The sequence below is a fragment of the Cardiocondyla obscurior genome, linkage group LG03 (genome assembly GCF_019399895.1).
Source record: "Cardiocondyla obscurior isolate alpha-2009 linkage group LG03, Cobs3.1, whole genome shotgun sequence".
In the NCBI taxonomy this organism is placed as follows: Eukaryota; Metazoa; Arthropoda; class Insecta; order Hymenoptera; family Formicidae; genus Cardiocondyla; species Cardiocondyla obscurior.
In genome coordinates, this window is record NC_091866.1 from 5,460,923 (window position 1) to 5,484,867 (window position 23,945).

The window sequence follows — 23,945 nt, forward strand, 5'->3', positions numbered from 1 at the left end:
TTGGAAGTTACAGATACCTACTCCTTATATTTGACGCGAGACGTTACAGCGTCTCTTGATTATATTTATAGTGTGACTTTTTCACGAAATATTGAGGTAATACAACTTTCATTATGCACAATTTTATTTTTTTCTAAATAACTGCACAGCATAACAATGATATAAAAGAAATTATCTATTACTACTACGTAATACTTTAGTATTGTGCGCATTGAACATACTAAATCATTAATTGTCACGCGGATATTTCTACACGTATTAAAAAAAAAATTTTTTTTTACTGGTACAATTTTACGTTTATTTTACGATAAAAAATAATTTACTCTTTAAAATTACATTATTATTTATTGGAAGACTATTATTTCCTTAGAATTAAACAGTGAAAAATGGCAGTGTTCTAGATATGAGATAACGATCAAAATTTTATACTTTGTTTTAATCATAACAAGCTGGACCAATTTCGATAGAAAAGCTTTGTTCAGATTTCCCAATATCACGTAAAGCCACATCTAAGATAGGAAGCCTTACTGGTTTATCCGTTTCGTATGAAACGACAGTCTTACCCCAGTGGTTTTGATGAAGCTGCAAATTAATAAATATATAAATAAATGACGGAATATAAAACACATATAAAATATTAAAATGTTTTAATGTTAAAAATAATATTGTCGTAGACTTGTCTCGTTTTAAAAGTAAACTCAGTGTGTAAGTAAATTTAGATAGAACACTAATATTATCGCTATATTCCATTTGAAAATTTACTTACCCTACATTCATCCATTATCATTTCGTATCGAAGACGCTGATTGCCTCGCGGTGTCAACTCAACGTCGTTCCAAGTCAAAAGCTTCAAGCCCTTCCTGTACGTTTTTTTCTCGTAATCAAAATAAGCCACGCTATTTTTGCAATGATACGTGATGTTCTGACTTGCATGTTTCGAGAGTAATTGCAAAAAGCCAATTTGATTACTGTCCGTCTTGTATGTAATCTAAATGCAATAATTAAATTTATTTTATATCAATAGTTATTACGTAGTAGTTTTATATTTATAATGCGATAGTTAATAATTAAAATTAAAAAAAAATATGTGGAAGGTAAAATAACCAAACCTTCATGCCATTATCTATCTCGCTTAGCCAGGTCTCTTGTTGATCAGTGATGTGAGTGATTTCTAGTGAACGCGATGGATTCGGTAAGATGCAAGTTGCACGTTTTTCAACATCGCAATATACCAAAATCGCGTCTCGAATATCTCCTTCGTTTGGATCGATCCAATATTCGCCTGAAAATAAAAATGTGCGTTTAGACAAATATATCTATTTTAATATTTAGTATAAAACATATAAATAATATATTTTAATCGTTTCTAATATTTGCTTGTACAATTTACCAGATAATTTGTTTGGATAAGCAACAAACAGATCCCGACAAGTTTTAGCGGGCGAGTTTTTTTCACCATCTGGCTTTACTAATTTTTGGAACGACGATTTTAAATTTTCGTATGCTTTTAAAAGCAACTCTCTTCGTTCTTTTTCAGTGATATCTTTACTAAATATTCTCGGTGGTTCATCATTGAGTGGATCTGGTCCTTTAGTTTGGCCTTGTCCTACAATAAATAATTTTTCTAGCATTATAATAATTTATTAAATTTAATTTATTAATTTTATTTTATTAAATTAATTTATTAAATTTTTTTTTAAATTTATTAAATTAAAATAAATAAAAGAAACGTTTTGTTCTAATTCTGTAATAATTAGAAAATCATTCTTTACATAAACTGTAGTTTAAATTATATTTTTTTTATAGAGATATTATAATTTTTATTAATTAAAACATACCTAAAAATGCTGCCAAAGATGCGGCGTCATATCCGAAACCCACTTCTCCAGAAGGACCAGGAGGTCCGGGTGGTCCTGGAAGACCTGGAGTTCCATGGCGTCCTTCTTCGCCAGGTGGACCTCTTGGTCCAGGATTTCCCGCAGGTCCGATAGGTCCTGGATTGCCATCCCTACCAGGATTACCTCTAATACCTGGCTCACCGTCTTTACCAGGAGATCCTGGCAAACCGGACATACCTTTTTCTCCAATTAAACCAGGAGATCCAGGTAAACCTTGCAGACCAGTAAATCCCCGGTGACCCTTGGCCCCTTTTTGTCCTTCTTCTCCACGATCTCCCTTCGAGCCTTCGGGACCTATTGCACCAGGTTTTCCTCGTAATCCCTAAAAATATTAAACACATTTATGAAAGTATATAATTACGAGATTTTTTTAAATATACGTAATAAAATTGTTTAAATAATACTGATTTAATTAAAAACATTTGATCGAAAATATACCTGTGGACCGTCTACGCCTTGTAGTCCTGTTTCACCTTTTAAACCACGTTCTCCAGTAAGTCCAATAGGTCCAGTAGATCCAGGTGGTCCCTGTTAAAAATTTATAATAATTAACTAATTACTATTGATGCAATATTATTTATTATATTTATATAATAAGAGCTAATTATAAAATTATAAATAATAAAATATAATTTAATAGAAACATAAAAATACTATTTATATTTCTATTAAATTATATTTTTTTATTATCTATTATATTTATATAATAAAAGCTAATTATAAAATAATAAATAATAAAAAAATATAATTTAATAGAAATATAAATAACATACTGGCAATCCAGGAAGACCTGTCGGTCCTACAGCACCAGGTACTCCAGGCGGTCCTTTATCACCTGGACGGCCTCCTATACCTGGTGGTCCCGGTTTTCCAACTGGCCCTTCCGGTCCTGCTTCTCCTGATTGTCCAGGAAACCCGGGAGGACCTGTTAACCCAGGAGGTCCGGACGGGCCGTCCGCTCCTTGTTTTCCAGGTTGGCCTATTTCACCCTGTAATAAATAAAATTGTTTTATAATAAAAAAATAAAAAATTTATTATATATAATAATAAAATAAAAAAATTATTATATATAATATAGTAAGTCTATAATAAAAATATAACTAGTTACTAGTAAAAAAAAAACTACACAAATTTATTCAATAATAATTACATATTTTTACTTACGGGTGCTCCGCGTAATCCTCTGTTTCCTACAGGACCAACAATACCCGGTAAACCTGGCGAACCTCTGTCGCCGGGTAAACCTTGAGGACCTTGAGGACCTATTAATCCTTGAGAGCCCGGTGATCCACTTTCGCCTTTAATTCCATCTATTCCAGGTAGGCCAGGATTACCAATAGGACCGGGATTTCCAGGACGTCCAATATCACCTGTATCACCTTTAATACCCGGTAAGCCAGGAATACCAGGTGATCCTATATTTCCCGGTGGCCCCTATAACATATTTTTTACCTGATACTTTTTTTTTCCAGCTTTCGATGTATTATTTATGTCGCATATATTAATTTTATTTGTTTATTACACATTTATTAGTAAAATTTAACGACTTACTGATGGCCCGATATGTCCTGTAACTCCAGGTGGTCCCATTAAACCAGATTCACCTCGTGCACCAGGTTCACCTCTAATTCCTTTAGCACCAGTAAGTCCAATAGGTCCAGGTAATCCGACTTCACCACGACTGCCTATTAATTAAAATAATGTATAAATTTTATGTACATACATATAATACAAAAAATAATTTTTTTATGCATTATTATACACAGTATATCAGTTCATAATACATTAAATAATATATATTAATGCGTGATGTAACGTAAAATATCTCAATCAATTATATATTAATTATATATTAATTATATATTAATTATAACAATAAAAAATTTTTTTGTTACCAGCAAGTCCGGGATTTCCTTGTTCTCCTTTTAAACCCGGATATCCACGATCACCTTTCAGTCCGGGAAGTCCGATTAATCCTTGTGGACCTGGAAAACCTTGCGAGCCTTGTAACCCATGAGGTCCTCTTTCCCCCGGATTTCCAGGCGCTCCGATCTCACCCATAGGACCAGGAAGGCCTGGATCGCCTCTTTCTGCTGGTTCCCCAGGAGGACCAGGCGGTCCAACTTCGCCTTGTAATCCACGTTCTCCAATATGTCCTACAATATTAAATAAAAAATTTAATGTAAAAAATTTTAAATAAGGTAAGAAAATTATATCGATTTATGTTACCTGAAGGACCCTCAGGACCGATTGATCCAGGTGTACCCCTTTCTCCTTTGAGTCCAGGTTCTCCGGGTAAACCTCTCAAGCCAGGGAGTCCTAATAATCCAGGTGAACCGACACTTCCTTTATCTCCTTTAGATCCTGGCAAGCCCTAGAATGTATAAATATATTAAATATATATCGCCTTTGCAATTTTCGAGATCGAGAACGACATGATGAAAGTACCGTCGTTGTCTGGACATACAAATTAAATATTACAATTATATAATTATATAATTAAATCGAACGAAAGTAAAAGAATAAATAGGCGCGGGGGGAACGGGGAGACGGGAGGGAGAGCGAGCGCAAGATTACGTGCCGCGCGCGGGTATATTCCCCCACCACTCCCACTCTCGCTCTGTCCTTCACTAGCGGTCGCGCGAAGCAGACGTACACACGCACTCACGGCGACCGCGTGCTCGTGCCGAGCATTAATACGTACTTCTGTTTAACGAAAGCCGCCCGGCACGAAAACTATATTCTCCTCCTTATTATCCGTGTGAGGAAAATACGTGCGATACTCCGTGTGAGGAGAGCACGAGTCGCCGCTCGTTTATCGGTCGTTCCGCAAATATTCGGACGTAATTTTTTGGCTTTATTCTAAACGCGAGTGCCGGACAGGAATGCGCGAAAGTGATGAATAACTTTAGCAATTGTAAAATCACGATCGGGATGTTCGCGAGTGTCCAATGCGCGGAAAAACGAATGGACACGTGCTATCTGAGACTGAGATCAAGAGGATCTCCGCAGCTATACATCGTTTAGTGAGACATTAAAGTGCCGCACGCCGATAAGTGTTAATACGAACCGCAGCCGGTTCGTCGGTCGCTTCGGGAGTTCCGAAAAGTATGCGGGCGTTTTTTTACAATTTCTTTTTTAACGGGAGTGCGTTCGCGAGTGTCTCGTGCGCGGAAGGATGGCTCGTCACGTCCCATCTGAGAGGAGGAGCAGGCCCAGGAGGCATCCTGCATCGGCGGAGCAACTTTTAGGTAAGCATTAATTTCTCTAATAAAATCTTTATTAAAAGAAAACTTTTACTTTTTTTTTATTAATTTTTTAAACTAATATGTCACACGTCTACATTAATATATTTCTTTTATGTTACAGTCACCGGCAGAATTCTTCAACTCCGCTGTATGCAGATTGGTAAGTCAGTAACTTGTTTTTTTTTCAGGATTTTCTTTTTCAGGAAATATAACGCCGAAATATAACGCGCGATAGTGTTCAATAAATTTCGCGATAATAAAATCACGGTCGGGATGTTCGCGAGTGACTTGTGCGCGGAAGGAGGACTCGTCACGACGTCCGAACTGAGAGGAGGAGCAGGCCCAGGACGGGCATCCTGCATCGGCGGAGCAACTCTTAAGTAAGTATAACTTAAGAAAAAAAAATCTTTTCTTTTAATTCATCTCATTATTTAACTAACATGTCTACAGTAATATTTTCTCTTTTATGTTACAGTCACCAGCAGAATATACAACTCCGCTGAGGCTCATACAGGTTGGTAAATCGTATCATTTTTTTTCGTAATTTGTAATTGAGGTCATTTAAATCATTTAAAAAATAGCACGCGCGTAGCTCGCACATGGTTTCTTTTAGTTACATTAAAATTTAAAAGGTTAATATTTTTATCCAAATTAATTTTTAAAAATAAAAAGAAATAATTATAATATAAATCTTTACAGTTAAAAAATAATTTGTAATTATAAAAACTTACAACGAGACCATCAGCACCTTGCGTTCCCGTTTCTCCTCTAGGACCCATAGATCCTGGCGGTCCCATAAATCCTCTTTCGCCCGGAGGTCCTCGCTCTCCTCTACTGCCAGTTAATCCTGGCGGACCGGGACGACCTTGTACTCCCGCTTCTCCATCTTTGCCTGGAACTCCTGGATTACCAGCGGTTCCAGGAAGTCCCTGCAAAAAAATTTTATTTGCACAATAATTTCTTTTTTTTTATCATAAAAAAATGTAATATAATTTTTCATACTTGAAAACCTCGAGGACCAACAGGTCCCGCAAGACCTCGCGCGCCATCATTTCCTGGTGGACCTGCTGGACCCTGTACTCCTGGAAGCCCCTCTTTACCGGTATCTCCTCTTGGGCCAGGTGCACCTGGATTGCCAGGTTCACCATCCTTTCCACGTTCTCCCTAATGCAAATAGAAAAAAATATCATTAAAATGAGAGACAGCATAATGTTAATATTTATTAATATGCTTATTATTACACATTTAGTAAGATATAAAAAAATATTTTCGTATTTCAGTTAAATTAAAATTATTTACTATTGGCAGCAGTTAAAAAAATTAATAATTACAGGATATCCCCTTTCTCCTGTTGCTCCTAATGGTCCCGGTAAACCTTGCAACCCAGGCGGTCCTTGTTCCCCATGCTTACCGTCTGCACCTTGAATTCCACGTTCTCCGGGATTACCTATTTTCCCGGGAGCTCCGGGTCTACCCATTAAACCACGAGCACCCTGAAATTTTTATTTTATAACTGTATACGTAGATTGTAATATTTTCTAAAATATAAAGTGTTAAAATATTACTATGAAATATTACTTGTAATCCTGGTGGTCCAGGCCGCCCAGGATCTCCAGCAGTACCTTTCGGTCCGACAGCTCCCGCAGGACCACGATCGCCAGACTGTCCTAATAATTATTTAATTTATTATTTAATTACAATTAATAATTATTCCTAATTATTATGTACCTAAAAATATTTTTTATATATAATGTTTAATAAATAATACCTTGAGGTCCGATAGGACCATCTGAGCCGGGAAGACCACGTGCGCCAAGCGCGCCGCGTTCTCCAGGAGGCCCTGCAGCGCCAATTGGTCCACGCATTCCTCTTTTGCCTCTTTTGCCTTCATTTCCAGGAGCCCCCGGAAGTCCACGCGGACCAGGCATTCCAGTATCACCTTTCACTCCAGAATCTCCTCTCAAACCTCTTTCACCAGGAAGACCCTGTAAAAATGTCATAAAAATGTTATACGTTGTACAAAGTATTTTTTTTAATTCTTGCATGGTATGCTAATTAGGCATACAGGTGCTCCTTTAGCGCCAGGGACACCAGGATTACCCGATGTTCCGGGTTGACCGCGAGCGCCTGGAAATCCGGGCAAGCCAACAGGTCCTATCGCTCCAGTAGCTCCCTTTTCGCCAGAATTTCCATCTTTTCCTTGAGAACCTTGTGGACCAGTTTCACCAGGTTGTCCTGGGCGACCACTTTCACCTTTATTACAAAATATTAATTAAAGTTTAAAAAATTAATTTTTTTAATATTAAAAAAAAAATTTACTTAAATAAAAATACAAAATATCTCACCTCGCGGACCTTGCAAACCTTGACTTCCTGTCGGTCCTTGTGGTCCTTGATCACCTTTAATTCCAGGATTACCCGGAAAACCTGGTGAACCAGGTTTACCTACAGCACCCTATAAACGATATTTATTTGTTTGTAACGATATTATTGAATGCGATATTTAAGCGTTTTTTGAGAGACAGAAGGCAAAAAGAGGCAAGGGATAAAATTGCGTAGAAATGTGTGACAAAAGAAAACGAAAAGAAAGGCCGGGAAAAGAGCCGTGGCCGCGTGATAAAATAGAAAATTAATAAATTATAAATTATAAATTAAATAATAAATTATAAAATTATAAATTAAATAAACGAATATCTAAAATAAATTATAGTTTTCCAAAGATTTTTAATATTTTAATTCAATTCTGCGTGTAAATTAACTTACGGATGGCCCAGGTGGTCCAGCAATTCCATCAAGGCCTCTCAATCCAGGAGGACCCGGTGGGCCTTCTCTACCTCTTTCACCGCGAGGTCCTGCTGGACCCTGTGTTAACAATAATCAATGTATCTACAAAAAAATTTTTAATATATACTTCATAATTTTTTAAAAAGTTAATAGAATTATATACGCATATGTATAAATATGCGTATAAAAATTATAAATAACATTTACATACCATCGGTCCTACTGGTCCCATTGGTCCAGACGATCCTGTAGATCCTTTTTCACCAGTAGCTCCTTGTTCACCTTTGACACCATCTAAACCTGGGAAACCACGATGGCCTTTTAACCCTGGAAGTCCTGGTAATCCTGGAGAACCACGTGGTCCTACAGAACCTGGCGATCCCGGTGGTCCAGTTTCACCATCTTCTCCACTAATACCCTATCATATGTAAAATATATAAGATATTATAAATTATTTTAAATTAAAGAAACAAATTAAATCGATTTAATAATATTCAAAAATTATCTTACGTCTTTTCCGGGCAATCCTGGTAAGCCTCTAGGGCCTGGCATACCAGGAGGACCCGTGGAACCTAATTCACCGGTTTCACCTCGTGTACCTTGAAAACCTTGAGGACCAGGAGGACCAGGCGGACCTAGATCGACCAGTAATATTATATAAAATTATTAAAATAATTATTTTTAAAAAATTAACATTTTAATAAAATTATTAAATATACAATTTACCTGGGGGACCTTGAGGACCCATTGGGCCTACTTGTGCCTGAATGTAAGATAATGCATCTGGTCCATACAATGACGCCGCTGCACTTACCGGGCCTTTATCTTCGTTTTCTTGAGCCAAAGCCAATTGTTGATAATATAAAGATACCTATCAGTGTTAGATATATTCATAAGTAATACAAAAAAATAAAAATATTTTTTAAATTTTATTTAAATTAAATTAAAGCTTCTTACATCAGGTATAGGGCCAGGTGGGCCAGGTGGGCCTGGAGTTCCAGGTGTACCGGGTTGTCCCGGAAATCCTGAGTCACCAGGACGACCAATATCACCAGGTCGACCAGGCACACCCTAATTTAGAAACATTAATATTTCATTAATTTTTTTACAAATACTTTTTCAGTTGATTATTTTTTACAATTTATAAAAAAATTACTTACGCGTGGCCCCGGTATAGCCACAGAACTATATATGTTACTTTCGCTGGGTAGTATTTCCGTAGGTGAAATCTGAAAAAATTGACTAATAATTATTATTTCTTAAGATGTGTATACAGTAGCGAACAAACAGGGAACGCGAATATTCACAAACAAAGAAATCGCAATAAAAATGGCACCCTAGCAACGACAAGCGCGCCATTTATTTATTAGTTACGTGTGTCGTTAGAGTGTCATTAAGTGCGTTCAGCGAAACAACCGCTCACTGAGCGCGCAGTGAGTTCTTGCATCTGATTGAAACATTCTTTAAAATCTGAAAATATTCACCAATCAAATGCAAGAGCTCACTGAGCACTCCCTGAGCGATTGTTTCGCTGAACTCACCCATTTTTATAGTGATTCATTTGTTTGTGAATGTTTGCGTTCATTATTCGTTCGCTACTGTATGCACACATTTACCGAACCCAAGTTCTATATATTCTTCTCTTTTACCACATTTGTACTTCCGAAATGATCCCGTTCAGATGTAGAACTCGTCTCCTCTAAATCTGTAAAGTGTAAAGAGTCAAAATTTAGATCTCAAGAAACGTGTATAAAAGTATTAAAATTATTGGAAGCATTCAGCGAACACAACCGTTCAGTGAGCTCTTGCATGTTAGTATCTTGCATTATATTTCCTTTCGTTTTTTTCTTAAATTATAAAAAGTAATTCTTTTTATTAATTCTAAACTTACCATGATTATAAAACTGAGTTGTCGTGGAAGCCGGCAAATCTGTAGATGGTTCTCGTCTGAAAGACGTTTCTGTCGATGTGTCGGACCATCCTATGTTGTATAATTATATGTTATCACTCATTAATTAATTAATTATTATAAATTATATAGAAATCATAATTGTCAAAAATAATTTTAAATTTATTTTTATTTTATCGTACATATTGTTACCTGAAAGTTTTGTGACAACTGCTGGCAATGGTTGTGGCGTTGTCGTAGTTTCTAAATATAAAAAAATAATATTTTTACTCTTATTAAATAAGTAAAGAATTACACAAATTTAATACAAGTCCATAAATTTATATGACAAAGTATACAGCGTCTTTAATATCCGCAAAGAAACGGAAGCTAAACCGGAAACCATCTCCATGCAATTAAATTACATTTACAATTAGTTAATCGAATTAAATGGCCTTAATTAGATTACGTTGATTAAAATGAGAAATTAATTATTTTATGTAGCGTCTTAACAAGAACAATTCTAATAAGATTAAAGCGAGACTTCTAGTATTTCAAGACATTTTTTGTTTTTTACATAAAATAAATAAATTCTCAATACAATAAGTGCACAAAGTACAAATAATTTTTTTTTTTTAATTTATTACCTAATTATAAATATTAATATTTATTTCTTCAAATACTCACCGTTCTTTTCCTCATATTCGTCGTAATTCTCGTAGTAATCTGCATAATCATAATCATTGCCAGGCTGCTGGCCTTGATGATGATCCTGGGGCTTAGATCGTTGTTTTCGTAATCGACTTTTCAGGGCATTTACTTGATCCGATAAAGATAGCAACAGTTGGATCACAAGAAACCCCGTAATCAACTCCAGAGCTTGTCGTTTCATCGTAAAGTCTTTTTATCCGAAAGGGTTAAAAAGAACTTCGTTGGAGAACGAAGTACAGATCCTAGTCTCGATTCGTCTGCATCGCGCGACAGAGAACAACTAGACTCGTAACAACTAGCGTGTCATCTATTTAGCAGATGCTCTGCATGATGTAGGGGAGGTCAACATCTTTCATTTTATAAGATATACGGTTTCCCCCGTCTAATTCTTCGGCCACCCTCTTGCCAGTCTTCTCTTTAATTCGTACACTTAATTCTTTGTTTCCCTCTTATCGCTTATTCTCATTTATCAATGATATTATTTTGAACCTCCGTAAAAATAGAAAATTTGAACTTTTAAAGTTTAAAAATGACTCTCATTGTAAAATATATTTTCTTATTTTAATTAGATATAATGTGATATGCTGCTATGAAGTAAAAAGTATAAAACGCAATCTAACTCTATCATTTTCGTCTATATTCTATAATAAATGCCGTAATAAAAAAAATTCGTATTTGTATTATGTTTAAAGTTTTTATTGCAAAAATAATATCGTAACAAATACATGAAAATGTCCATAAAATATAATATCAGTATTGTCAGCGTGGAAATTCCACGTACTGTCGGAAGCGGTGTAACATTGTACATTGGAGGTCGTCACCTTATGTTTAAGGATTGCATACGACACATACATCACTTCACAGTGTCATTACATCTAATTTTTTAATTAAGCTATAACTTTTTGCACAGCCAGAAATCGAGGTCTCTTAAAGTTTAATCGTGAGACAGATAATTCGTATCTGTTCATATTATTAAAAACAAAAGGGTAACACAAAATTTATTCGTTATTCATACTTTTGTCGGTCTTTACATAGCCTTGTGTTGAATGGCGAATGCATCCTATTCATTGTAACGCGAGCTGCGACCTAGTTCGCGATAAGCGTTTTGCCTCATTTTTATCAGTTAACGCCTGAGAAGCACTTGGGCTTCGATACCGAGATATTGTCGTTTCCACTTAATAAGTTTATTAAACGACAATCATCATTTTGGCCGCATTCTCAGAGCATGCGTCTTATTTTACAAGGCGTCAGCGGCAATAGGCTGCATTGACCTGCACCTCCACCATTCGTTATTGCAGACTATAAATCAGAGTTACTACTATGTTTAATGTAAGTAACCGGGGCAATGCAATCGGCACAGTTTCGTCGTAGAATCCATATTGACATTCAATAACGTAATAATTAAAAAAAATTCTCCAATTAAGATATAAAGAAATAGTCTTAACATAAATTATTCAATGTTAAAGTATACTGAATTTTTCAATTTTCTTCAGCGTACTTATGTAACGTAAGACCAAATACTTTGCTGCGAACATTTTCTGAATAACGCTAAAATTAAAAATAAAATTATAATCTTGAAAAATTATAAAATAACCTAATCGTTAACTTACTTGAGTAGTGACTCCTACGAGCATATCGGCTTTAGAAAATAATTTTCTATTTAAGGATATTGTGATAAATTGCATTACGTTTTTTTCAGATGCAATAAAATCGACAACATTCCTAACATTGTTAGGATCTAATGCTGCATCACCTTCGTCCATAATAAAGAACGATATTTTTTTATAACTGTAAGTAAAAAAAAAAAACACTTTAAATTAGATTTTTATTTTAAATTTAACTCTAAATTGTTGATATTTGTATTATAAAAGTATCTAAATACTTAATATTAAACTTAAAATTAAGACATACCGTTGAATTGCAAATAGTAACGCCAAGCTAGCTAGTGATTTCTCTGCACCAGATAGATATTCCAATGAACGAAGACCTTTGAATGGTGCCACGCAATTGTAAATGATATTGCCTGCATACGGTTCTTCTAAATTATCTGTTAAGATAATTGCTTGAGCTAATGTGTTTTTAACTAACTTCTGCAAAAAATAAATCAGATAAAATTTATAAAATATATGAAAAACTATGAACAGACATAATCTTAAAATATGATGGTACTGACTTGATATATAGCGTTTAATTCTACTGCAACATAGTTCAAACAATCTAAAAATTGCTTGCATCTTTCTTTTTTTAATGACTCAAATTGTGTTTTTATTTCCTCATATTTATTACGGCAGTTTCGAAGGTTTCTATTTACTTCTCTTATTTCTTCTGATATCTTTATAATTTTACTATCATTAACCTGCATTGTTTCAAATTCATAAAATTAATTGTTAACAATATGTATAACATTTTAAAATACACGCCATATAAAATTATGGAATGTTATATATAAAATATATTATGTACTTTAAGATTGGGATTTGCTATCGCTGCAATTTCACTTCGATTTTTTGCAAGCTCTTTGTGAAGTTGTTCAGCCATACTTCGTAAATCATTTTCTGTAGATCTACAGATGTTCTCAGGAAAATGTGAAAAATCAATTTTCTTTAAAACATTACAATCAAATAGCGCTTCGAAATTTGAACTAGTGCTTATAAAACTTGTAGAAAACGTGTCTTCTGATTCATTATATGATGTCTCCGACATTGGAATTACTAAATTTTCTATCTATAAAAATAATTATATCGTTAAGTACATTTGATATTAAGTGAAAATATAATGTCAAATGTCAAATAAAAATTCTTTAATTTTTTAAAAAATTCGCAAACCTTGCATTCATGAAGTATAGTATTGCATTTTCTTCTAATTTCTTTTATTTTTTCAAATAGAGCAATGTATGACTTATGACATTCTAAATATGATTTTTCAAGCACGTCAATACGTGATGTGTTATCATTCAATTCTTTTTCCATGTTCTCTACGTCTTTTTTCATAACCATGTAATTTCTTTTTAGTTCCAACAAGTCTGTTTCTATTCGCTCAATTTTGAATGTTGTTTGACATTCTTGTTTATGTAGTTTGTTAAATTCTGTAGTAGCTTTTTTCACAGCAAGCGTCCATTTCAACACATTACCTTTTCATAAAAAATTTATACTTGAAAACATTAATTTAAAGATAATAAATTAATAAATTAATAAAATAACTATAACAAAATTTACTCTCTGTATCAGTTTTATTTTCAATTTCTAATTGATTTTCGATACGATCGTATTGTTCTTCAAATTCCCTTTTCTTTCTTTCATGCTCTTTATAATTTCTAAAAATTAATATTAATGTTACTTACTTTTCTACATATAAACAAGTAAAAAGACATATATTAAATTACAAATTTTATACCGTAAATTATTCTTCTCATAATACTCAATGTCCGGTACATTAATATCCTTACAAAATTCAACAAAGATTTCATTTTTAATTGCATTAATATTGTTTTCCACTTTTTTAATGTTTATAGCTCTTTTTTTTATATTGTCCTGAATTTCAGATATTTCCATCTAAACAATTTTTTTACAAATAATAGAAACATATTTTTGTTATATAAATCAATGCTAAATTACATATATATATTAAACACTTACATTTAATAAAATTAATTGGCCATCGAGTTTATCTAATTCCTTACGTATTTTAACAAGGTCGTTTTCCTGCAAAATACAAATGTCGTGTATCATTATTTTATAATAGATCACACGCTTAATAAAACTATAAAATATAAACTTCCTGTTCTTTTTTAATTACGTACAACATTATTTAAATCTGTTTTAATAAATTTCTTTCGTAAGTTAAAGCTATCCACTTCTGTATTAATTATAGCGACGTCAGATTCCATAAGACTAATGTTTGGCAACTTTCTGAATTCTTGCATTAATTGTTCCTTAAAAAAAATATATATATTATATAAACCGTTATGTATAATTATTTAAATTAATCTTGCAAAAATGTAATACTTTTTGTTTTATTAACGATAATATTTCTCGTTCCTGCCATTGTTTTGCTTTTATATTTAAATCAGTTTGTCCACCGGACATTGTACCATCTTTACGATAAAAACACCCATCCAACGAAACACACTAAACATTGAGAAAAAAAAATATATATGTATATTAAAATATAAAAATTAAAAGAACATTAAATAAAATATATATTTATGTATATCGATGTAATTACGTCATTTGCTCTTTGACTTTCAAATGCTATCATTCGTGCATCTTCAGGACTTTCGCAAACTAAAGTATTTTTAGTAACAAATAAAATCACTTTTTCAAACTGTGGTAACTTGCTGCTTATCACGTCATATAATAATTTAACATTTCTCGGCTCTTCTATATCTCTGTAGAATAATAAATTATATAATATAGTATCCGAAATATAATACATATATAATTAATTACTTACCGTAAATAGGTTTTTAAATGTACGTTTTTTATGGAGTCCAGTGGTAAAAATATTTCTCTGCTTTTCTTGTTCTGTTTTAGAAATTGGATGCATTGAATTGCTGTAGGATTAGTACCAACAACAATGGCATTCATATGTTTACCAAAAACTTTAGTTACTGCAACGTTATAGCGTGAATGAATAGGTTTACACAAATCGGATAAACGACCATACTAAAAAATTATAAAAATACATAAATTCTTCATAAACTACTCCATACATTAATAATTATAATTACATAATTTAAAGTTTAATAATGGTTAGTAAATGCAATACCACATCAGAGTACAATTGTTTCAACGTTGTAATTGTCTCATCGTTTCTAATTTGCTGCAAAACAATATCGTTATCCAGATCAGCCTGAGAAAGATTTTTTGAAATCGGTGCAATATCATTCTCCAAACTTAATGACTTATCTCTTGTTTCAATAATTTTTTCATTGAGTTCGTGTAATTTTGCTTTCTTTTCCGTTAATGTTATATTAATTTGTTTATTTAAATCTTGTAATTTTTTGAGCCGCATCTCGTGATTTTCTTCCGTTAATCGCATCAGTTTTATTTTGTCTTCCAATTCCTTCTTACACCTATTTTTATTATTAAGTTTATCTTTATCGGGTTCATCATCATGAAGTAAGTTATTTTTTTCTTTTACAAAATCCTTTGCCTGATGTTGAACTTCGCATGTCAATTTTGTATAACGGTCAATCTTACGAGAATATTACATAAAACAAAATTTATTATAGAACGATGAAAAACAAAAGTATTTTTTTTATATTACAGATAAATATCTATCAATAGGTATAAAGGGATATTACAATAGCATACCTGAGAGTTACTGAGTTCAATGCTCGTCTGTGATACATTTCTTAACTCTGTTAATTGAAGGTTTATTTGTTGTAGCTCATCTTTTAATTCTTGAATTACTTTCTTGTTAATATCACACGCTTTATTCGCATTGTCTAAAGAAATACGAGCAAAATCACATTTTTTCTGCCAATATGACTTACTGTCTTTCAAAATTATATGGTTCTTTTTTTTTCGTTCAAGAACATTCTCCTTTTCAAAAATAGCTTCTTCCATATTTTGTACACCATTAGATAATGGCTTAAGGTGTGATATTAAGGTTTCATGTTCAAGTCCTGCAATTTCTTTAGCTTGTTGATGCCGATCTAATTGCGATTTAATTTTTAGCATCTTATTTTGCAAAGACTCAAATTCGTTTTTAATGAAAACCAATTGAATTAATTGATATTTTAATTTATCCTCATTCTGTAACGTTTAATATCACAATTTGTTTAAAAATTAATTATAACTTTCAAATATTTTATAATAATTTAAAAATAAATATGATATACTTACATATTGTTTTTCCAATTGTAAATACTTGTTTTCTTCTGCTTTCTCCATAAGAGCATATTTCTTTTCATTTAATTTTACTTTTTTTATTTGATGTTGAAAAAATACTTCTTCTTCCGCACTCAAAAGTTTTAATTTTAAGCTACGGTAACATAAAAATTTAGTTAGTTAAAATTTATCAAATCTCACAATAAAACATATACTATTATTTGAAAGAAAACAAAACTCGTACTTCTCATAATCCGTTTTGTACATAATTGAATCACTAATCTCTTCGAATATCGCAGTTAATTCTTTTGGTGATTTCATTGCGAAATGTTCGATGCAACCTTGTGATACGAAAAAGGACTGTGTTTTTAGGTTCAAACCTATGTTTTGCAATTCAGTTATATATATTGTATATGTAACAATCTGTACAATAAAAAATAAATCATACAATTAAAATAATTAGTAATAAAACAAGAAAATAATTTGAGAAAATAATAAATAGTTAAAAAATTTTACCTTGTCATCTATGTAATAATAAGTTTTGTTATTATATATTTTTCTTATAAAATTCCTTTTCGTTACTTCATCTTTTATTTTATCCACTATTTTCAAAATTAATTTTACGTACGTAACGCTATAGCATATAAATACACAGTTAAAACATCTAATAATATGATATAAAATTAATTAAAAAAAAAATCTTTTTAATACTCTTTTACTGGTCCCTTATCAGTGTTATATCCATAAATGAGTTCCCCAAGGCATTTAACGCGCAAAGCACTCAATTTATCACCTAATGCAAAACGTATGGCATCCATAATGTTTGATTTTCCTATAATAAGTAAAATTAGATAATTATAAAATACGACACCGTATCGTAAAAAAAATTTTATAAAAATAAAATAAAATAAATTATTATTTAAAAAACTTTACTAACAATTTTAATGAACTGTATCTCTTAATATTTTTACTTAATGTACAATTTGTTACACAGAATTATTTGTTACACAGAAAAAAAAGCTAAAAATATATTTGAAAAATAATAGTATTCTAAATCTAATAAATATCGTGAGGTATAAAAATCTTACCGGATCCATTTGAACCAATTATTGCGGTAAATGGACAAAGTGGGCCAATTATTATTTTGCCTAAGTACGACTTAAAATTGTAAATTTCAATAGTATCTATAGAAATAGACATCGTTAAAGCAAAACGCTTTATCAAATACGAATAAACCGTCCGGTGACTGTCAACTGACCGTTGACTGACCGTTAAAAATATGGAGACTACCATGCAGGGTCGCCAATATGTAAATTGTAAAAAATCTAAAGTGTTGGGGATGATTATTCGCGCGTAAATAATAGAATATGATTGATCCTTACTTTCATATTCAATCAATCATATTCAAATAGCACGCGAATAATATTATATAATAAATTGCTATTTCATTTATTTCTCTTAGATCTCATATGTCGCATTGACGCAATAGTTTATTTTAGCATTTTGTTCGCAAATTTTTATTAAAGTCAAGTTTTAAAAGCTATTTACGTCACTCGAAACATAACTTATATACTACACATTCCTTATTACTTTATGCTTATTGTAACCTACAATATAAATGTATATTTTAATCTATCAAAAAGTAAGATTAGATTAAAATCAATATATCAAGTAATATCAAAATAATATGATAAAAGAGAATAGAAATCTAAAAATAATATTAACTTATTATGTCTTGTAGTATTTGTATATTCCTCTTCAAATACAATCGAAAATCATTCACAGCAAATGTGTATGTAAGCAAAGGTAACGATTTCTTTTAAATAATAAACGTCTACGAAACATGTGTAGGACATGTAGTTAAATCGAGCGTTAACACTTTGCTTTCCAAACATTCGCCTACCTGTAAGTCGTATATATTGAGTATACTCCATTAAAATATTGATAAAAACATGTAAAATAATTCACAGTCTACTTACATCCGGACAAATTCCGATGAGCGCATCCGCGTGTGAGTAAAATTCTTCCTTCAATGATATGACAATCGTTTGTAGCGAACTCGTTTTATCGCGGATGTAGCTGGCCACTTTTCCTATGTTAGTATTATCGAGGGCCGCGTCGATCTCATCAAGAACGAAAAATGGTGCAGGCTGAAAACTAAACAAAGACAAAAAAATGAATATTAATTACTCATCCATCGCATTTGAATTGTATCATCAATGTAATTTTGCGTTTAAAATATTAACCTGTGAATTGCAAATAACAGAGCCAATGCAGCGACAGTTTTTTCTCCACCGGATAAATTAGACATTGGCTGGAACCGTTTGCCAGGAGCTACGCAGTTATAATTAATACCATCTAAGTAGGGTTCTTCGGGATTTTCTGGGCCAAGAAATGCCTGAGCAGATTGATTTTTTGCTAGACTCTGAAACAGTCATAATATATATTGTACAAAATTAAATACGAAATAATATTAATATATAAATGATAAATTTATTTCTATACAAATTATCGTATAAAATATTTTTACGCCAAATTATGACTTTACAAACCTTGTAAATAGGATCAATTTCGTTTGCCACATGTTCGAAGCAAGCCATAAATCTATCGTGCCGTTCTTTTTTCACTTTTTCGAATTGAGTCTTTGCTTTCTTTGCTTTCTTACGAGACTGTTCGAATTCTTCATTAGTTTCTTGTAGTTTTTCTTTCGCCAAATATAATTTTTGAATTGCCTGAAAAAACAAATAAATTTTATTTTTATAACTCTATATTTACCATTATATGATTCGAATATAATTCGCAAACCTTCATATTTGGAGCTTGTATGCGTTGTATTGTATTTTGCAAATCGTTGATTATTTTGGTTAATTTGTCAGTAGTCTTTTTGATATCTTCTTCATCTACATCTTTTAGATTTTCGGGTAAAAGCGCATAGTCTATGGTAATTCTCCTTTCGCGTTCATATTGTTGCTGTGTACTTAGTGTTGAGTCATTATTGCTTTCATTTCCGTTTGTCGTACTCGTCTCACCTGCTATATCTTCCATATTTCCGTGCAGCATAGGTATCGCAATATCTTCCATCTATATACCGTTAAATACATTTACTAATTAATAATAATACACATAATAAAATAGAATATTATAATTTCGTTTCGTGTGTGAGAGACAACTCGACAAACCTTGCATTGCATCAAAATAGCATGTCGTTCAGCTTTTTTCTGTTCAATTTTTGTTTCAATTGCATTAAGCTGCTTTTGAGCTGCCTGAATGTCTTTCGCGATAGCTCCCACTTCACGCCTAGCTTTACCAATTTCGTCTTCTTTCTGATCAACCTCCATCTTTTTAGCATTGCGAGATGATTTTAATTGTTCCATTTGTTGTTCATCGTGATCAATTTCTGATTTTTGATTAGCTTCGGTTTGTTTGGCGGACTCAAGTTTATCCTCTGCATCTTGCACTGCTCGTTCCCATCGCAAAACATTACCTATAATATTAAAGTAAAGCATATTAAAATGCAAAAACTAATAACGCGATTAATACATAAAATATAAAATAATACTTTTTTATGTATAGTATAGAATTTAATACAAATTTATAACATACTTTCTGTATCGCGTTGCTTTTCAAAATCTAGTTGATTATAAATACGATTGCATTGATTGTCAAATTCCATTCTTTTCTTTGCTCTTTCTTGCTGCGATCTAAAATAGTAAATTAGATATTTTAACATCGGAATTTAAAATGATACAATATTTATATAGCAATATAATTTTTTTTGTACCTTAATTCTCTCTCCTCATATTGACGAATGTTAGAAACTCCTATCTGTTCACAAAAGCTGGCGAACACATCGTCTTCAACATTATTCATCTTTTCTTTAATGTTTTGTATTTCTTGATCCCTTTCAGCCATAGTCTTCTCGATAGCGGCAATTGCAGGCTATAAATTATAACAAAAAATATTAAAATACCTTGTTTAAATATAAATAAATGCATATATATAAATTTATTCTTTAAAACTTACACCAAACATATTTAACTCGTTTTGTAGACCTTCTAACTCCATTTCAAGATCCGAGATTTGTTTTTGCTATAATAAAAAATGTATTGTGAATATTTTTTTACACAATTATAACATAATTGCATAAATAATATAAATAATGTATAAAACTTACAGTTGCAGACAAGTCGCTTTTATTGTATTTAAGACGAGTTTCTAAACCACGTATTTGAGACTCAACTGTGTTCAATTCGGATTCTTTGCGTGATTTTTTCAAAGATTCTCTCAGTTCTTCCGTTAATTTTTCCTGTAAATACATTTAATAAAAATTAATTTTTACTTTTACAAAATATAAAAATAAAAGATATATTACCTTTTGTGCCTTTAATTGAGACATCTGTTTTTCGTCCCATCTCTTTGCTTTTTTTGCAAGATCTAAACTGCCACCAGATATTATACCAGCTTTTTGATAAAATGTTCCATCTAATGCGACGCACTGTGAATATTTTACATATACATATATCATTATTTACTATATTTTCTCTAACGTATAATGTCCGTATAACGTAATTAATTTCTTAAGTTAATGTGCATATACTTACGTCATATCTTGTTTTCTTGTCCATTTCATATGCTACTTTATTTGCATCCTCTGGTGTTTCGCATACAAGAGCATTATTAGTTGCAAAAAGAACCGCTCTATCAATGTCTTTTGGAGAAAAATGCAACACATCGTACAACAATTTCACATTTCTTGGTTCTTGTATGTTGCTGTAAATCAGTATATAATTGTTATTTTAAAATAACAAAGAGAAAAAAAATAGAATAATGTAATAATTAATTAATTTATTTACCGAAGACGTTCTTTAAGTGGCTTAGCTTGTATATAATCAAGCGGAAGAAATGTTTCTGGTTCTAAATATTGTTCTTTCAGATATTTAATACAATCTCTGGCAGTTTTCTCGGTATCTACCACGATAGCCTCCATGTATTTACCAAGTACTTTCGTAATTGCAACATTATATCGTTTGTGTATCGGCTCACACATATTATACATGCGATCATACTAAAAAAAAAAAAAAGAGAAAAGCAAGATTAGTCATTTAATTTTTATTTTGTAAAAAATAAGAAAAAAATCCGTACCACTCCAGGAAATAGACGCTTAAAATTTTCCACAATTTCTGTCTTTTTCTTGTTTCTAGATACTTCATGTTTATCAACTTTAGCATCACCAAGTTGTTCGGAGATGCTCTCCAACTCTCGTTGCAAATTTTGAATCTTATCCTTTGATGTTCCTACGTCAGACTGCAAGTCGGCTCTGAGCTTTTTTTGATCTTCCAGTGCAGCCTCAGAAGTTTTTATATGCTCCTCCAATTTTTCCACGCGCTTAAGCGCCTCGTCTCGCATATGACCTTTTTGCTTGTGTTTATTCTCGATTTCAGTCTTTTTTCTGCCTTCATTATCAAGCCTGTCTTGATCCGATTTCTGTTCACGATTGATAGAGTCGAGAAGCTGAAGATATCTCGCAGACTGCTTGCCAGCTTCTTCTTTTAGACGATTATATTCCTGAACCTTAAAAAATAAAATAATATTAATGATATTTAGCAGCTTGCATTTATAATAGTTGTATAAATTAAATAATATATCAACCCTTTAACTGCTCTGGACGAGTATACTCGTAAAGCAATTTTACAATAGAAGCGGGTGCACTGCCCGACGGGTCCCGTCGGCTCGGCCCGAGCAGTTGAAAGGTTAATGTACTTAAAAATTTTGCAATTATGTAATTTATTTGTACCTGTTCATCTTCTAATTGTACATCTCTCCCTTGTAATTGCGATTGTCCTGCTATACTCGCTTCATAAGCAGCTTTAGCCTCCTCTACTTGTCGTAATTCTTCTTGTAGTTCGTGTATGTCTTTTTTATGTGCCTCGTCCGCAACACGTGCTTGAGTTAAGGATTTACGTGCAGATTCTACCTTCTTTTGCATATGTGCAACACGTTCTTTGGCTTTGATAAACGTCGGTCTCTTTTTCGTAATTTCTACTTCTACTTCTCTAATATCTTGCTCTATCTTAGCAAGATCTCTGCCAAGTTTTGCAGCATCTTTTTTCTTCTCTTTCAACACTTCTTCGGCCTTCTCTTTTTTCTTTTCCACTTTTTCGATTTCATGTTGCTTCTTTTTTTGAGAAACCTCAAAGTTTTCAATACTCTTTTCGTTGTGATATAATCGAAATAGATGCAATTCCACTTGCTTTTCGATCTAAAAAGAAAACATAATTTAATATAAGTAAAAGATACATATAAATTAAAGAAAATAATATATATGTATAATATAATTTTATTTATATGTTAAATATTGTAAAAAAATTAAAAAAAAAACATACATATTCTTCTTTAAGACGTTGATACTTTTCTGCTTCTTCTTTTTCTAATTTTGCTTCTTTTCTTTCAGCAGCAATCCCTTTTTTCTTCTGATATGAAAATTGAGTTTCTTCTTCAGCTTTTAACATTTCCGTTTTTAATCTACAATATTACTTTTATTATTTAAAAGCACAATATTAAAAAATAGTTAAATATAGTGAAATTTGAAAGTTTACCTTTCATATTCAGTTTTTAATGAACCAGAATTACTGATTTCCTCAAACAAAGCAGTACGTTCTTTTGGATTTTTCATAGCTATAGATTCAACTGCACCTTGAAACACCAAAAAATTTTTGGCTTTAACATTAATACCAAGGTGTTCTAGTTCATTAAGATATACTTGACTGGTGACAACCTATAATAAATTATATTTTAATAACCTTAAATTATACATGTGCAAATAAATGTAATTATTAAACTTACAGTACTATTGATTCTATGTTCTGAGGAAGAACCTTGCACAGAACGCATAAAGCTTTTTTCGCTTCCATCTTCCAAAACAAATACTGCTGTTACTGAAGCACTATATTCAACATAAAATGTATGTTTAACACAATTAAATTCAGGGAGAAAAAAATATATATATAAATTATAATATATAACACAAGGAATTTGTAAATTAAAGTCGTCGTATGTATGTCAAACTACCTTCGTGCCACTGGCATTCCGATGGACGCACCGTGAATAAGCTCGCTGAATCTTTTTACTCGTAAACTGCTTGTCTTTTCGCCCATAACAAAACTGATAGCGTCCATGAAATTCGATTTTCCTATGGAATAAAATAGATAAATGTAAAACTATTACTGCTATTTCCGACAAAACAAAATAACTATTGTTAATATACAGAACGATAACCTTACCGGATCCATTAGGTCCAACCACTGCCGTAAAGGACTTTAGCGGGCCGATAATAAGCTTTCCCTTATACGATTTGAAGTTCTCAACTTCGATGTGCTTTAAGAACGCCGGCATTCTTGAAATTAATTAAATAAAACGTGGGAAATCGAAAAGTAGCGTTATCGACGCCACTAAACGTTCAACCTCGACGTAAGCAAGCATCACCATTTTGCTGTCCTTTTCAGTCCTGTTCAACAAAAGCGACACAGAATGGAATTCATGGAGAAGGGATTACGTTAGAAACGCGGGAAATTGCGATCGCACCG

The 23,945-nt window shown here is 32.2% G+C and overlaps 3 protein-coding genes across 3 annotated transcripts; all 3 read right to left on the reverse strand.

Moving 5' to 3' along the window:
- Positions 1 to 46: 46 nt before the first annotated feature.
- On the reverse strand, positions 47 to 10,709 carry LOC139113648 (collagen alpha-1(II) chain). The gene is made up of 28 exons (XM_070674943.1): positions 10,505 to 10,709; positions 10,031 to 10,081; positions 9,821 to 9,910; positions 9,599 to 9,634; positions 9,090 to 9,151; positions 8,887 to 9,000; positions 8,656 to 8,800; positions 8,440 to 8,564; positions 8,141 to 8,347; positions 7,909 to 8,007; positions 7,492 to 7,600; positions 7,212 to 7,399; positions 6,915 to 7,131; positions 6,725 to 6,813; positions 6,478 to 6,639; positions 6,149 to 6,310; positions 5,878 to 6,075; positions 4,128 to 4,272; positions 3,794 to 4,054; positions 3,450 to 3,583; positions 3,063 to 3,332; positions 2,672 to 2,887; positions 2,337 to 2,426; positions 1,839 to 2,220; positions 1,391 to 1,606; positions 1,110 to 1,282; positions 767 to 988; positions 47 to 582 (listed from the first exon to the last, which is right to left on the reverse strand). Exons 1-28 carry the CDS (start codon positions 10,707 to 10,709, stop codon positions 436 to 438), a joined length of 4,515 nt encoding a protein of 1,504 aa, XP_070531044.1. The 3' UTR covers positions 47 to 435.
- A 1,231-nt stretch (positions 10,710 to 11,940) lies between these two features.
- Positions 11,941 to 17,703, reverse strand: LOC139113622 (structural maintenance of chromosomes protein 1A-like). Its single transcript, XM_070674904.1, has 20 exons — positions 17,451 to 17,703; positions 17,074 to 17,194; positions 16,879 to 16,996; positions 16,607 to 16,785; positions 16,378 to 16,516; positions 15,844 to 16,287; positions 15,296 to 15,724; positions 14,981 to 15,192; positions 14,753 to 14,915; positions 14,533 to 14,655; positions 14,328 to 14,459; positions 14,164 to 14,229; positions 13,922 to 14,079; positions 13,744 to 13,841; positions 13,354 to 13,658; positions 12,992 to 13,252; positions 12,702 to 12,884; positions 12,440 to 12,618; positions 12,139 to 12,316; positions 11,941 to 12,076 (listed from the first exon to the last, which is right to left on the reverse strand). Exons 1-20 carry the CDS (start codon positions 17,653 to 17,655, stop codon positions 12,008 to 12,010), a joined length of 3,762 nt encoding a protein of 1,253 aa, XP_070531005.1. The 5' UTR covers positions 17,656 to 17,703; the 3' UTR covers positions 11,941 to 12,007.
- A 384-nt stretch (positions 17,704 to 18,087) lies between these two features.
- Positions 18,088 to 23,864, reverse strand: Smc1 (structural maintenance of chromosomes 1). Its single transcript, XM_070674906.1, has 20 exons — positions 23,643 to 23,864; positions 23,431 to 23,551; positions 23,206 to 23,305; positions 22,959 to 23,137; positions 22,746 to 22,884; positions 22,157 to 22,621; positions 21,505 to 21,933; positions 21,216 to 21,427; positions 20,964 to 21,132; positions 20,735 to 20,857; positions 20,537 to 20,668; positions 20,386 to 20,451; positions 20,144 to 20,301; positions 19,966 to 20,063; positions 19,542 to 19,846; positions 19,168 to 19,443; positions 18,915 to 19,094; positions 18,609 to 18,787; positions 18,342 to 18,519; positions 18,088 to 18,265 (listed from the first exon to the last, which is right to left on the reverse strand). The coding sequence occupies exons 1-20, from the start codon at positions 23,752 to 23,754 to the stop codon at positions 18,197 to 18,199; spliced, it is 3,690 nt and encodes a 1,229-aa protein (XP_070531007.1). The 5' UTR covers positions 23,755 to 23,864; the 3' UTR covers positions 18,088 to 18,196.
- Positions 23,865 to 23,945: the final 81 nt, after the last annotated feature.

Coding starts and splice junctions, on each gene's coding strand:
- LOC139113622 (XM_070674904.1), bottom strand. CDS start 17,655: ATGGTAGTCTCCATATTTTTAACGGTCAGTCAACGGTCAGTTGACAGT. Junction 16,786..16,878: donor ATTATTACATAGATGACAAG/GTAAAATTTTTT, acceptor TTTATTGTACAG/ATTGTTACATATACAATATA. Junction 12,317..12,439: donor TTACTATTTGCAATTCAACG/GTATGTCTTAAT, acceptor TTTTACTTACAG/TTATAAAAAAATATCGTTCT.
- Smc1 (XM_070674906.1), bottom strand. CDS start 23,754: ATGCCGGCGTTCTTAAAGCACATCGAAGTTGAGAACTTCAAATCGTAT. Junction 23,552..23,642: donor GGTTGGACCTAATGGATCCG/GTAAGGTTATCG, acceptor TTTATTCCATAG/GAAAATCGAATTTCATGGAC. Junction 21,934..22,156: donor TACAATTAGAAGATGAACAG/GTACAAATAAAT, acceptor TTATTTTTTAAG/GTTCAGGAATATAATCGTCT.
- LOC139113648 (XM_070674943.1), bottom strand. CDS start 10,709: ATGAAACGACAAGCTCTGGAGTTGATTACGGGGTTTCTTGTGATCCAA. Junction 9,152..9,598: donor TTCTACATCTGAACGGGATC/ATTTCGGAAGTA, acceptor TTCAGATTTCAC/CTACGGAAATACTACCCAGC. Junction 6,640..6,724: donor CTGGACCACCAGGATTACAA/GTAATATTTCAT, acceptor TAAAAATTTCAG/GGTGCTCGTGGTTTAATGGG.